This window comes from Gymnoscopelus braueri, assembly GCF_963280865.1.
Source record: "Gymnoscopelus braueri genome assembly, chromosome: 3".
Classification (NCBI taxonomy): domain Eukaryota; kingdom Metazoa; phylum Chordata; class Actinopteri; order Myctophiformes; family Myctophidae; genus Gymnoscopelus; species Gymnoscopelus braueri.
Window position 1 is genome coordinate 53,426,403 of NC_137612.1, and position 16,606 is coordinate 53,443,008.

General features: G+C 43.7%; 1 protein-coding gene across 1 annotated transcript in view; it reads left to right on the plus strand.

Moving 5' to 3' along the window:
* magi1b (membrane associated guanylate kinase, WW and PDZ domain containing 1b) overlaps positions 1–16,606 on the plus strand; it is a 277,517-nt gene that overhangs the window by 104,687 nt on the left and 156,224 nt on the right. Inside the window, 1 exon segment of the mRNA XM_080424277.1 lies at positions 14,897–15,013. Within this exon segment, the coding sequence (XP_080280403.1) occupies positions 14,897–15,013 (117 nt within the window).

The window sequence follows — 16,606 nt, forward strand, 5'->3', positions numbered from 1 at the left end:
CCACCCTCGCCAGCTGTACGTATCACAACCTCTTCCAGGAGTTCCGTCTGGATGAATCTCTTTTTTTAAAGCTCGCTTCAGGCTAAAGCGAGGTGCAGTTTGCAGAGATTTGAGCCAGCAATCTTGAAACACAATGTATTATGATCGGTCGGCTGATAGAAAGCAGCCCCTCCATGTCACATGCACTATTCTCAAGCATTTCAAAGCACTGTGCTCACCCCCCAAAAAAGTGCATTGACCAGTGCCTTTTAACTCTTTAAGACCTGGGACGCATCTGTGTGTCATTTTTAGATTCCGTTGGGCTATTCAAAAATAGCAGATCTACAAGTTCATAGCGCGGCACTCGGTGCCGCGCTATGAGCTTGTAGATCTGCTATTTTAGAAAAATCATGAAAAGTCGTGCAAATATATAATCAAGTTTTTGCCACACATTTTCACGATTTTTCAAAAGTCGCAGATCTACAAGCTCATGCCGAGCTTGTAGATCTGCTAATTTTGAATAGCCCAAATAAATCTAAAAAATGACACACACAGATGCGTTCCCGGTTTGAATGGGTTAAAGGTGTCCGGGAAGCGTCCTTTTGCACTATAAGCTGCCTTTTGGTAATTTCTCATAGGGTTTAAAGATGGATTAAGTGATTTTCTTTGGTTAAAGTATTGAATAGCGTGTTAGTTTTTTCGGTAACAGGGTTCTCCCAGCTATCTCGAGCTCTTTAGTAAACAGAAACAGCATTTTCAGGTCCGGATACCAACTTTATCCAACCAAGAGAGAGAGAACTCACACAGGATTATGTGATTAATTGGAAGTGATGACACAAAGTAATGAGCAGAACAATTTCAAACTGGAACAGTATACAATTGAAGCTGATAAATGGGTTACTCTGTCCTGATTGGTTGAAATTGGCATCCCACCTGAAAATGTATGTGTATTTATATGGCTCTCAAAGTGAGTTCTGGGACCCCCTGGGGTCCTTGAGGGGGTTCACAAGCTCACAACACGTTGCGTCTTGGCACGACATGTTTTCAAATCGGGGCCCGCGGCCAAATACATATAAATCTGGGGGTCCTTGACTCGAAATTGTTTGAGAAACTGAACTAAACAGGGTGCAATTCCTCCAGTAACAGTGAGTAGCAGTGAATTCCCAGAATGATGAAAGTAACCCAAACAACAAGCTATTAGCTCTAGGTTTTGGGATTCTGGGGCTGAGTGCCAGATGCATGTATTGACAACATTGCGTACGACATTGTTTGTCTCTAAACATGAAAGCGGTTACGCAACAGCCCACAACTTGCTGCCATTTTTGCAAATCATTTGAAATCGGTCAAATCTCTTCTCTTCCACTGCCTAGCCGCCGCCTTTGGCCCAGTGAGCAAACGGGGATCGAGTTTCAGCCGCGTTTGTTTTTTCCCATGCCGTGCATACAGACGTCGACTTTGCCCAGCAGAGTTGTTTGTCTGGTGCCATGTCGGGCGCTCTGCATGTCTGAGCAGAGAGAGGGGCCATGACTGGCTGGATCAGAAGCTCGGAGGGCTGCTGACTGGAATCAATGGGGGAGATGTCTGGCTGGAAAGTGCTGCAGCTTTTTACATTTTGGCTTTTGTCTAAAAAACTTGTGTTTTGCCTGGCTTGCTCTGATGTTGCCTCTCTCCCCCTCCCTCCCTCTCTCTCTTCGCTCTAACCCCTCCCGTGTGTGTGTGTGTGTGCGTGTGTGTATACGTACCTCTCCACCGCAGTGTGCGTGTCTCCTTTCTAAATTCCGGCTTGTTTTAGTGGGCTTATACGGAAATCTGTGGCAGGTGGGCTGCGTTTGGGTGGGGTAGGGTATGTCTTCTCTAATTATGTGTTTGAGGAAGGATTTGGGTGGGTGGGTGGTCACTCTGGGCCAGCTGCTGTCTACCCGGAGCATCCCTCCACTCCTGACTGTTGCCTGTCCAACTACCTTTTAACTGCGAGCCAAATTGAAAGCAGCTCATCATCAGTTCATCCCACAATTCGCTATGGAGGCCTGGTAGTCAGACACATGGAGTCGCTCATGTGGTTTGAGTCTACAGAGTTAAGAATGGACTGATATTCAAGAGTGGTTTGAGTCTCAAACCACACTTAAATATCAGTTCATTCTTAACTCTGTACAGAGTCTCTATACTACAGCATGGCTCTTCAACAGGGGGTCTGGGACCCTCAGAGTTACTACGGGGGGGGGGGGGGGGGACTATGCATAGAAAACATAATGTGTTAACAAACAAACAAACAACATTGATTTACACGACACTGATGATAGTGCTGTAAAACTAGTCTGTGAAGCTATGTATGAAACTGATTGAAAATGTTTCATCTGCAACACAATTTCATAGAATGTCGTTGTTGTCGGGTGGAAACCTCATATCGTTTTGAGCTTGTAGATCTTCTGTGTTTGCTACTTTTTTTGTGTGACTTTGTCATGCTACAGTATTACAAAGTAGGGCATTGATTAACGGAAAAAAAAAGTTAAAATATGGAGAGGTTTCTGCCCGACAGCAAGGATATGTAATAGGGGGTCCGTGCTTCATCTCAAATGTTGAAGACCATGAGACTTTAAAGCGCTGTTTTTCTATTGGCACGTTTGACCCTCAAGGTTTCACCCTCCAGGAAGAAACTCAAAATAGTCAGAGAAGACATAAAACACCATAAAAACACCACCAGGGGGCTTAATGAAGTTCTATCAACCTCATAGACACATGAAAGACAGAAAAAGTGCAAAACCATGGCACCACCTCTTTAAGAAAGAGGTCACAGCTAATAAAAGCATAAACCTTTATGCTTTTATTTGCATAAAGGTTGGAATAGCTTTTATAAATCAGCTCAATCCAGGTGTAAAAAACTAAAACTCCCCAAAAAAGCAGCCTTTGGACTAGAGAAAAAGACGTGACCTGCTCTGTTTGCCAGGATCAGTTCAATATCCATTGTTTGCCATCAAAAGCAACATGTGCTGTCATCATATCGGGCTGTGCAGTAACACATAACCCAAACCACATAGCTCTTAATGGGGCTTATGGTGTTAGTGTACTCGGGAGTGGCTTGTGGGGAGAGGTTAGCTGCTTTGAAGGCTTAAGAAGAGGTGAGTCCTTCCTGACCTTAATGTCTGTAGAGAAGATAGGTGACATACTGTCGGCAGAACAGCAGCAGCTCTTGAGTTGGCAGAGCTTACAACATTTAAGGCTTAAGCCATCTGAAGTCGGAGGCCTACAAAGTTGCCCACCCCTGATTTAAGCCATCTGAAGTCGGAGGCCTACAAAGTCAAAGTGCAGTTACTGCGTTTTTGGACCCTATTGTCTTATTTATTTGTCTCAAAGGTCATATCAGCCTTAATTATTTTTGGGGGGGGGGGGGGTAAACGATTACCTCATGAACAGATATACAAGTAGTGCAATATCACCTATATACCGGCCAATTGAAGAACTTTAAAGGGATAGTTCACCCAAAAAAAATCTTTTTCTATTGGTTAGTCACCCCATGGAGACTTGAAGGTAGGCAGCAGTTCCGGTAGGAGACACAAAGGACACTCTTTGTGTCTCCCACCGGAACCGATGCTGTCATCAAATTATTGGCTTAGGAATGCGACAAAAACTAAAATGTATCCATGAATTCAAGTCTCCATGGGGTGACTAATCGATCAAAAAAAAGTCATTTTGGGGGTGAACTATCCCTTTTAACACATCCACCGCCAAGGGCTAATCTCATAATGTACTCACCAGTGCCAAGGTTTTATTGTTGTTTTTTGTTTTTTTCAGGTCGCCATAGGCCCCGTTAAAATCCTTTAGATTGCCCGATCCAATGTTTGTAAACAACGGGCACATGTCCTGGTGTCTACTCGTCGAGACCGCGTGTCAAACGGAGCCGCCATGTTTGAGTTCTGATCGTTTAAGTTAACATGGGAAATGCGAGGATGAAAAACTACATGTCCTGTACAGCTTTTACAGGGGTTTATGTGTACGACTTAGAATGGAGACAGACGGGAAACAAAAAACGTGATCGCACTTCCGGTCCGATCGGGTGGTGTTACACTGAAAATGGTCCCCCTAGAAAATTAAAAAAAAAAAAAAATTCGAAAAAAAGGAAAAAGCACCACAGCCCGTAGGCTACGGGATTGGCGCTTAACCGTTGGATTTAACGGCCCGTAGAACTACGGGCCCGGCGGTAAATGTGTTAAAGACATTTTAAACTATTTTAATTATTTGCATAGTTAATGGCTGCGTTTTAAAGGGCAATTTAGCAGATTTCTACCCCGGAATCCTCTCCCTTCGAATGTGAGGAGGACATCTCTGCTAGCCCGAAACGCCTCGAAACGCACCATTTTACATGGACTGGCCGACATTTCCCAGAGCCTGTATGTGAGAGCAAGCTCTCGACACACAGAACCACAAATGTCAGACGTTCACACGTCCTCCTCAACACAGAACAATAGGATTCAGGTTAAAAATAGGTGAAGTTGCCCTTTCATGGTGAATTGCTATTTTATTTTTTGGGGAAGTTATTGGGTGTAAAAGGAAATGTCAACTGTACAGCGTATTAATAGTGTAGCTTGTGGCTGTGCTGACTCATGCCAGGTCGCAGTAGAATGTGGTCAGCCTGCTTCCTTTCCAACCACATGCTAATTAGCCTGTCAAGCTCTATTATACTGTATTTCAAGCAACAACAAAAAAAAGGGCCTTTTACATTCATAAATATTGATGTCCTCCTATCAGCAGCTGATTATAGTTGTGATGCAGTTCACGGTCCAGGCAGTCAGCGCTGCCACTTCAGTATTCAGAATAATCGTCACTGTCGGGCAGAAACCATTTTAAAACATTTTATGGTTGTTTTGGTTTCCATAAATTAATGCCCTACTTCGTCGTACTGAAGTATTGCGTGAAAGTTGCGGTCTACAAGGTCACAACGCACACAAAAGTGGTTAAGTCAGTGTTTTTTATACATATTGAAACACTTAAAAGTACTAACACAAGCTTGTGACTAAATAACTACATAGGATTCATTGGAACACTGGTTCTTCCCCTTGTACAGTGTACAAGGATTCTGCCCGACAACAACGACACAGGGCATTCTTCTTGATATTATGCATTCTATATTTTCAAACACAGTGGTGGCCATTTTGTGTTGCCACAGATAGAAAACACATACATTTTTTCCCATAGAGATTTCCCAAAAAGTTGAAAATATATATAAATGATTTTAAGCCTGGAACCAAGCCGCAGGCTCCTGGTGAATCATGATTCTGTGTCAAAAAATATTAGAATATTTAATTATATTATTTACTACATTTAATATAGTGTATATATTTTTTGTCGGTTTAAAAACACTTTTTGGACACCGAATCAAATGATTTATGGTCATGATTCACCAGGAGCCTGTATGACATGGTTCCAAGCCTAAAATAATGTATACAAATATTTTCGTAAATCTGTACGGGGAAAAAATGAATGGGTTTCCTATACGTGGCACCGCAAAACTGCCGCCGCTGCTATGACCTATTCAGGATGAATCAGTGAATTCACAGTATCTTTCCACGCGGCCCCCTACCGCTTATAAGTCCCTGCCCGACCCCCATGACGACAAATAGTGCACGTCTCAGCGCCTCCCAAAAACTTTGGGATACTCCCACTAATGAGAACAGGAGGTTTGTGTATCGACACGAGGCTCAGAGAGATCAGTGGACCGGCCTACCGCCCGCTCGCAGGTCAGCACTTACCGATTGCACGGCGGAGGACACGCCGGAGCGGGGATGGATGGATGGCCCCTCTCTGGTTAATCGACGTGTCCCCTAAGTGATTGCCTTCCCCTCGTTTATCAATCAGGCAATCCTTCACGGGCGCTGTCATTCACCATGTCCTGCCCCTTGAAGGATGCCCGCTCATTTTCTTTAAAGCATCGCCGCTCCATCAAGATAAAGAGAGAAAAAGACAAGGGTTGAGGGGACGACGGAATCTATATAACTGGATTAAGGCTTATGTATAATGACACCGCCAGGTGCCATCGTGGGTACGCTGCTTAACCACATTCACGCTACCGTGTCTATTCTGGGTTGTGTCAGTATAGGCAAAATACATTTGATCGTGTAGATCAGCTATTTTGGCTATTTGTCGTATGACAAAGTAAGGCTTAACACTCGCATGACGGCAGTCAGCCCATCCCCTACGCAGTCCAAGTTCAGATCAAAATGTCAGTTTTTTTCCTGCTATTCCATTGGCCACTCTCTCCCCTCTGCGCTCCAGACGATCTGACACCTTCTCCTCCACACAGCCGGGGATACCATTGTCTTTTAAATATCAATTAACATTTCAATCCGACTCAAAGCTCTAATGTTGGCTACAGTGACTACGTTTCATTTTGTTTAGAGTCAGACTACAGGCAGAAAAATACTAATATAGACTAACTGAGCTGACAGTGAAATGCAAATGTTCTATTAATTAGAACAATGACGGTCTCCAGGTGGTCTGGAGGTGTGAAGAGCTCTCTGGGGGAGAGAGGGGTGAGTGTGGTCAAAATAGCCAAAAAATAACGTCAGAGATGGTATAAGTATGGCTAATTTCATAAAAAAAACTGATGATTTGAATCGAATATTTAGGAAAAGTCATGGAAGGGGAACTTTCTCAGAGCTTCATGAGAAAAGATAATCCACTTCAAAGTCTCCAAATCGGTCAGATTGGCCGCTTAGACACGCAAGTGAGTGAATTTCAATGTCAACTCTTTATTGAAAATGTTGTTTCGTTCAAGAAAGGGGGGCGGGCTCTTATAGTGGCACCGCGAGGCAGAGGAGAAACATTTGGGGTGGCGGTTCTTCCTTGGCCTACTGGCAGTGTACGTGCAAAGTTTCATGGCAATGCTGCATTCATGATTTGTGACACTTTTGGAATATTTCTGAAACATGTTTTTACAACACAAATCTTGTGTGCGTGTGGGGGGTTAGGGGGGTCCCGGGCACCAAACTCTTTTCAGATGGAGTTCTGCAGCCAAATACATAATAATTTGAGGGTCCTTGATGTGGGAAAAAAAGTCTGAGAACCACTGTATTATGGTTAGGGATCCTTTAGGATTTTAACGATTCCGGTTCCGTAAGTCTTTAGTCTTTTAACTGCCAGAGTAAAATGTAATGGTGTCACCCCAGTGCCAGCAAAAACGAGTGTTTTTCCCTACCTTTGAAAAATCATGGAATATTCTCCGTAATCGCTGTACACACGGAGATCGCCTCATTACGCGCACAGGGGTCTCGTGAGTTTGCCGCTCGCGATAATCCATTGCCAAGCTGTAGCCAGTTAAATGTGCCTTGTTTTGGCTGTAAAGCAAGAGGAACGGAGATCTAGGCATTTTTCCACAGGAAATAAACAGGAAGTAAACTTTTGAGACTTTTGAGAACCACTAGTATTGTAATTGTACAACAGACATGAAGTCCACACAACCAGCTCTGACAGTGTGATAAAAAACGATTCCGGAAACCGGTTCCGGTGTGATGGAACCGATTCTGGTTTCGTCAATGTTGTATCCGGTTCCTTCGGTTCCTCCGGGCTCCGGATCCACAACCCTAATTATGGTACACAAGACCGCAGCCAGCAGCTAACCCACAACACTCACACCGGGTCCAGACCGCGGCAGGTACATAAGGTCGGTGTCTAGCGGCAGAGCGCTGCTCATTAACCCATTCAATCCGGGAACGCATCTGTGTCATTTTTTGATTTTTAGCCATAACCATTATGTTATACTTTTTGCTATTCAAAAATAGCAGATCTACGAGGTGCAGCACTCGGTGCCGTGGCTATGAGCTTGTATATCTGCTATTTTTGAACAGCCAAAGTATAAAATGATGGTTTACGTGGTTACACAGATACGTTCCCGTTTTCATTGGGTTAACCCTTTAAGAACTGGGACGCATCTGTGTCATTTTTTGATTTGAGCTAAAAAAGCATGATTTTACACTTTGGGCTTTTCAAAAATAGCAGATATACAAGCTCATAGCGCGGCACCGAGTGCCACGCTACGAGCTTGTAGATCTGCTATTTTTGAAAAATCGTGAAAATGTGTGCAAATCTTTGAATATATATATTCTTTTAAAGCGAACATTAACTAAAATCTTTGCTTCTGGGGGGGGGGGGGGGGGGTCCCTGAAACAAAATATTTTGAGATGGGGGTCCACGGCCAAATTCATATCATTGGGGGTCCTTAACATGAAAAAGTTTGAGAACCACTGATATAGAAACGTTTTTCAGAAAACCGTTTAGAAGACATTTTGCAGAATCGGAACCTCAGGCCTCAATGGGTTAACTCCGGTAGTCGGTGTGCAGAACCATATGTACGCGTGTGTGTGTCAGGGTGGCGGTGATATAACCTCCCTGTTGGCCCTGGTGTTGGCTCGCCACCTGTTGCGAGGAGGAGGAGCAACACCAGGCGATGGGTCTGAAATGGGAGCGAGAGAGAGAGAGAGAGTGGTCGCTTTCCCTCCTATAGGGACAAGTCTTTGGACGGCGAGATGGAAACTTGGTCAGAGTTGCTTATGGAAAGCCTCCATATTTATATGTTGGTTCATTTACTGGCCCATATGTTGTCTTGTTAGACCTTGTTTGTTTATGAATATGAATATGAATGTTGTGATTTTTATTTAAAAAAAAATTCAGCTGTGTTTTATTGTGTTGCTTTCCTGTTGCTTTTCCTGAAACATTATTATTTATTTTTTTACATTTGTCGTGTATCCATTGTGGTCAGACGACATAATTCAAGGCTCAAGAAGAATTCTTAAACAGACATATGTCGTCTCTGTCGGGTGGAAAACCTCATATATCCAAAACTGATTCAAATTCAAAAACAGCAAAAGTAGCAGATCTACAAGCTTGTAGATCTGCTACTTTTGATACTTTTGTGTGACGCTGTTGTAGTATGAAGCAGGGCGTTCATTTACAAAAAAACACAAAAAGTTAAAATATGGAGATTAGAGGTTTCTGCCCGACAACAGAGATATGAGCACACGATGTGTGCATAATAATAATAATAATAATAATAATAATAATAATAATAATAATAATAATAATTATTATTATGCCAATTTTTCTCCCTATTTAATCATTGCCAATTCCCCATCATGTGTACTTGCCGTTGCTGTCAACCCCCCACGGCGGGCGCCCCGGTCATGCCAGAGGCAGCGCCGCCGGGGGTTGAATCTGTGGTGAACCGTGGTGCAGGGCGCAGAGTTCGCTCTCTGCCACACACTTTATCTGCCATTTCTTGGACCAACGCATAGGAATTTGAGCATAGCTCCTAGAGTCAGCATTCAAAAGAAATACAAGTACGGATAACAAGAGACAAGAAAGAACATACAGTTACCATTTAAAAGAGTAGTTCGCCCCAAAAAATGACGTATTTTCTATCCATTACACACCCCATGAAGCCTTGAATTCATGGATTTTGTTTTTGTTTCTGGCGCATTCCTCAGTCTCCTACCAGAAATACACCCGGTCATCAAATTATTGGTTTAGGAATGCGACAAAAACAAAAAAGAAATCCATGAATTCAAGGCTTCCTGGGGTGTGTAGTTAGAAAATAAGTATTTTTTTGTGGGTGAAGTACTTCTTTAATGCGCTCTTTACAGGTCTGTTTTTTATCAAGTACTGTATATAGAGGGTTTAAGTGGGACTGAATTTGCAACTCAACAAAAGCTGATTCATCCTAGTGTAAGACGGAGGAGAGTAATTCTACGTTACATTCAAATCTCTGCGATGCGATTATTGTGAACGATTATCGTCCCATCCCTTCTATTTGACTGTACATACAGTCATAGACATACAGTTAGACCTGTAACGTCGCACGTGTTCTCCTGCCTCGACTGTGTAGGTTTATTGGGTGATTTGTGTTGCTCTGCTATTCAATGTATACTGCTTGGTCGTTAACCCATTGAGACCGGGAACGCATCTGTGTCATTTTAGATTTTCTTTGGCTATTCAAAAATAGCAGATATATGAGCTTGTAGATCTGCTATTTTTGAAAAATTGTGACAATTTGTGTAAATCTTTTGACTATTATGTGTTTTTAAAGCGAACATTTTTGTAAAATATTTTGTTACAGGGACTCCGAGAAGCAAAGCTTTGAGTTACAAATGTTCGCTTAAAAATATATATATACCCGTACTTTTCGCACTATAAGCCGCACCTGAATATAAGCCGCAGCAGCTAAATTGAATGATTTGTACATATATAAGCCGCACTGGACTATAAGCCGCGGGTGTAAAATCCATAGATTTAGGAGGTCCCCTAGTGGCCGTTAGCTGTAAAAATCCATAGATAAGCCGCACCGTTATATAAGCCGCAGGGTCGAAAAATGGGGAAAAAGTCGCGGCTTATAGTCCGAAATTTACGGTATTCAAATATTTTCACAAATGTTAAAGTTTTTTTTTAAATAGCAGATCTACAAGCTCGTAGAGCGGCACTCGGTGCCGCTCTACGAGCTTGTAGATCTGCTATTTTTTAATAGCCAAAGAAATCTAAAATGACAGAGATGCGTTCCCGGATTGAATGGGTTAACAAATCTCAATCATCTTATTAAACCCCTGCTCGTTTTATTTACAAGGATCTCGGCACACGCGCATGAAGTGAACGCACACACACACACACACACACGCGCGGGCACTAGAGATGCGCGGATCGCGGTTTTAGCCGCGGTTGCCGCAGTTAACCGCAGTTTGGGTGGATTTGGGTCAATCAAATATAATTATTAATTCATATTGGATAAACCGCGGGTGAAGTAATGCGGGAATTAAATTAATGATATCAATCTATAGGCCTATAATAGCTTTTAAAAAGCACTTAATTTCACCGTGTGTGCGTTTGTAGTATTTTAATATTACGTCATTTTACACCAGGCACAAAATAGCCGCTCACATGTTGCTTTGCAGGCAGCAGCCAGTGTTGCCAGGTTGCGAGAGAAATAAGTAGCCAGGTCTATGAAAACAAGCCCAAAACAAGTGCCAAACAAGCCCAAAAGTCGCAACACAGAGCATTGTTTTAGCTCTGTGTTTTGTTTTCACTTTTTCTTTCTTTTTCTGTAAAGCACTTTGAGCTGCATTTATGTCATGAAAGGTGCTATATAAATAAAGTTTATTATATTAAAAGTCGCTTATAAAAAGCTTATAAAAAGCCGACATGGCAACAAAGTGGTTGAAAGCGAAAGTAACTTAATGAAGACGTGCGCTTGTTGTTACCATGGTTGTGGATTGTATACAGTCACTGCATCGCGACAGTGGTGAGTAACACTGTTTATAAGAAAACTAACGTCAGGAAAATAACAATTATTTGGTGCGGTTGGTGCGGATCTATAAATAGGATGATATAAGTACCGCGGGTGGATGGCGGATGGATAATGAACTTGTTAACGCGGATTTGGGTGACAAAAAAACCCATCCGCGCATCTCTAGCGGGCACACACACACTCACACTCACACAGTGTTACCATGGAAACAGAATCCAGGGATGTTTTAATGCGCCGGTCTGGTTGTTTGCCCAAGAAACCAAATATGGCCAGTCAAAGACTGTATATCGAGCAGAGGATTGCACATAATGTCATTAATTAATGAGAACTGTGCAAACATGTGCAAGTGGAAGACCAAATATAAAGGGGTTTGTTTTATTCATGAAGGAACTATCGTGATTGGGTATTGGGGGGGGGGGGGGGGGTTTACATTCCGTAAACGGAGGGAGGCGTCAGTTTTGTGGTTATTTATCGACGGGACGTGATTTGGTTTATGGAACCTATGATCATCACAGCACGCTCGCCAGATGACGTCTGGGATGATTGCCTATTGTTTGTTTTTGTGTTGTGCATGTGCAGCACCGACTGTAATGTCGTCACATGTCTATGCACAGACGTAAACACACACACACACACACACACACACACACACGCACGAGCACAACCGCATGTTTGTATTACTATACATGTGAGGACATTGACATTTTCGGATGGCAATTTTGCACTTATTTCGGTGCATGGCACGCACGCACGCACGCACGCACGCACGCACGCACGCACGCACGCACGCACGCACGCACGCACGCACGCACGCACGCACGCACGCACGCACGCACGCACGCACGCACGCACGCACGCACGCACGCACGCACGCACGCACGCACACACACACACACACACACACACACACACACACACACACACACACACACACACACACACACACACACACACACACACACACACACACACACACAGCTACAAGTACAAATCAAGCATAACTCCATCCCCTATTAGGCCTACTTGTGGGGGACATTTGGCCCTCAGCAAGTATAGTAGTGACAAGTATACACACACACAGTGTTGCCAGATTATGTGAGAGAAACAAGCAACCAGGTCTAGGAAAACCAGTCCAAAAGAAGCGACTATGGGCCACATGAGTACTTTAACATGTACATCAGCTATTTGAAAATAGCAGATCTACAAGCTCACAACAAGCTTGTGAGCTTGTAGATCGGCTATTTTCAAATAAAATCTTGCAGGGAAATTATAATAAGCAGATCTGGCAACCCTGGTAGTGACAAGTACACACACACACACACACACACACACACACACACACACACACACACGCATGCACACGCACATACTCGCACACACACAGAAAGAAAGACACTTTTTACAGCCTTGATGCTCCTCGGTAGCCTAATGTGTGTCTGCCGACCAGATGGCCTAGCAGTGGGAGGGGGCTGATCCGTGGTGCGAGCCAGCCACTGTTTGCTGCCTGTCCAGGGTTTGGCCAGCCTTGCTTTGACAGAGAGAGAGAGAGAGATAGAGAGAGAGTCTTGGCCAGAGCCAGGCACCCCTCTGAGTGACGATAGCAGGTGTGCATCTCACTGTTAACGACACAGCTCTAGCAGCGCATCGCTTTGCAACTTGATGCCGCTTGTAGCGTCGCTCGATTTCTTTGTTCTTTTCCCTCACCTCATAGAGCGGCGGTCCTCAAACTCGGTTCTTTTTCTTTTCAAGGACCCCCAGTTTACTATGCATTAGGCCACAGACCCCCATAACTCAAAATTACAAATTTTCCAAACATTCTTCGATATTTTTCAAGAATTCTCAAAAATAGCAGATGTACAAGCCCGCAGCGCTGTGAGCTTGTACATCTGCTATTTTTGACTAGCCAACGTATAAATGGATAAAGTGGTTGGAATAATTTTGATGCTAGGTGAACTGCTATTGCTAGGGACCCCCTGGAACCCCCTCAAGGACCCCTGGGGGTCCCCGGAGCCCACTTTGGGAACCACTGTCACGGAGAGAGTGTGATCCTCAAGAGCGCATGCATATCAACGCCAGGCCGGGTTTGCCCAGCCAGGGGGGGGGCTGTGTTCGTCGTGGGGTGTGGCTATCTGGGTCTGAGGAAGCTGGGAGGGGGGGGGTAGCATTTGTACAGTTTTATGCATTTGCGGAGCCCCCTATGGGCAGAAGTGAAAGTTGTTTTGGAGGTGCACGCTGTAGAGTGTCTGAGATTAGCCGCACACAGATGGGAGAACCAAATGGACCCGTGGTCCTGTACCCTTTCACTGTTTTCCTAGACCTGGTTGCTTATTTCTCTCACTGAACATGGCCATGTTGAAAGGCCAAATGAGGAACAGCGCCACAGACCATAGAGATACATACAGTGGCCGAACACAGTATTGTGGGTCGTCTTTAGATCCCATATTCTGAGAGGACATTGAGCCCTCATTGGCTAAAGGACCAGCCAATGAGGAAAAAGTGACGCAAAAGTCAGGACTAGCGAGTGTAGATGTAGACCAGGTTTTGCAACCTGGTAAAAATCATGGCATATATATTCATGATACAATAAGCATGTCACTCGGTACTCAATGGGTATAAATAGCAGCGTCTCCGCTATATATGGCGGCTGCCAATTATAGCCAGAGACGGCACACTACTTTACCAGCCTTTTTGCCTCTTTTTTTGGGCATCCCAAGTTGTTCAAAACAAATAGTCTGCATCTGTAACCTAGCTCTGAGATGGTATGTAGGAGTGGTTGCTATTTAACCCATTTAAGACCTGGAACGCATCTGTGTCATTTTTTGATTTGAGCTAAAAAACATTATTTTACACTTTGGCTATTAAAAAATAGCAGATATATAAGCTCATAGCGCGGCACCGAGTGCCGCGCTACGAGCTTGTAGATCTGCTATTTTTGAAAAATCTTAAAAATGTGTGAAAATCTTTGAATATATATTATCTTAAAACGAACACTTTTAACTTAAATCTTTGCTTCTGGGGGTCCCTGGAAGAAAAAAAAAACGACGGGGGTCCGCGGCCAAATACATATCATGTTGGGGGTCCTTGACGTGAAAAAGTTTGAGAACCACTGACATAGAAACATACGTTTTTTTTCAAAAAACTGTTAGTATTTAGAAGACATTTTGTAGAAACCCTTAATGGGTTAATGACCGTGGTCATAAAGGTTTCCTCCAGGCTATAGGGTCAAAGGTGCAGGCTATCTCTGATACAGACACTTCTCTGGACTCTTCATCGACCACAACATCAACATCTTGTGTATTAGCTGTCAAAGATGTAAAAGATGTCGGGGTTATCACAGAGATGAAACGTGGATGAAAATAACACGTACTACTCACTCACTGTAGATGCATGATATGTTTATATTATATGTCACAAACACACAGACACATGGACACGGACAGGGGCGAAAATATAATCTCCGCCTCTGGAGATAATTACAGAAATGCGGGTTGAGCTTTGCTGTTTTCTGCTGGCATCATTGTTTTTGATTCAGTGTAGGAGTGGGAGAAGGGGGAGAAAACACAGCAGCAGATTTGAATGAGTTATGTGGGGATGCAGTTAACAGCTGTCTTCCTGTTTGTGTCCCCCCTCTGACAGGAAACAAGCTGAACAAGGACCTTAAGCACTACCTGAGCCAGCGCTTCCAGAAGTCGTCGCCCGACCACGAGCTCCAGCAGACCATCCGAGATAACCTCTACCGCCACGCCGTGCCTTGTGAGTACACGAGACCAGGACAAGTCTTTATTATAAGCCTCAGTTACGGCTACTTATTGCACCCCCTGCAGGGTCGTCATCGTCGGCGACGCACACAGCCGATCGGTCGGTCAGGGGTGATTGGTGGCTCGCGTTATGCATGGGACAGTCAGACGCGCGCACACACACACACACACACACACACACACACACACACACACACACACACACACACACACACACACACACACACACACACACACACACACACACCCCCACACACACACACACACACACACACACACACACACACACGCATTCAAAACTTCAAGGTTTTTTCAAACATTTCAAAAATAGCAGATGTACAAGCTCGCAGCGCGGCACAAAGTGACGCGATGTGAGCTTGTATATCTGCTATTTTTGAGAACCACTGTTCTAAGCTACTGTTTTCTGAAAAGCTTATGTTGCTATATATATATATATATATATATATATATATTCGATTTTCGAATATTTGCTTTAAAACGTATATTCAAACATTTGCACAACATGTTCATGATTTTTCAAAAATAGCAGATCTACAAGCTCATATGAGCCTGTAAAGCCACCGTATTAGTACATCTAATTAGTAAAGCCACCGTATTAGTACATCTGGTTATGTGTGTTTTCCCACGTGATGCAAATGGGGTATTAGACCATTGTCATTTATGTGGTGTGTGTGTGTGTGTGTGTGACTGTGAGCCCCCAGGGAAATTGCAGAGCAATACAACAAACAGCCCCTCTAGGTTCTACGGAGCGTGACCATATATGCAATGTCCAGGCTGTAGGAAGGACCGAGTTGTAGATCCATGTATTGATTGGATGAAGCTGTCTTCTTAACACAGGGAGAAACATGCCGGACAGGACGTATACTGAACGGTTGCCCACTTGATGTTTCAATGTAAGCCATGTGCGCGCCTGTGATTAGAGATGTACCTATAAAACAAGCATATGACACAGTCATATTATACCAGGTTGCTTATTTCTCTCACTAAACATGGCAACGTTTTTAGATCCCCATATGGTTGCTTATTTCTCTCACTAAACATGGCAACGTTTTTAGATCCCATATTCTGAGAGGACATTGAGCAACAGCGCCGCTTACCAGTTGCTATAATATCAGTTGTTCTCAAACTTTTTCATGTCAAGGACCACCCAAAATGATATGAATTTGGCCGCGGACCCCCATCCTAAAATATTTTGTTCCAGGGACCCCCAGCAGCAAAGATTTCTAGGTAGGAGTGTAGATGTGGACTAGGTTACAACCTGGTAAAAATTTTCTCCCTGATACCGATTCCGAAGTAATGTAAATAGTACAGTAAGAGTATAGAATAGTCGTGCAACATCAACTGAAGCATTACAAATATGAAAAATAATCTTGTGATAAGTGACGTGGTATCGGAATGGCACATACTTGGCATACTCGCCGATACCAGCATTTTAAGCAGTATCGGCAGCGATGGCCTATCAAAGCGGTGGACCAGGTTCCCATGCTAATCGCTTGGTGTCCACGCTTTGAGCCCAAACTCGCGGGGCTCAACCCATTCAATCCAGAGGACGCATCTGTGTCATTTT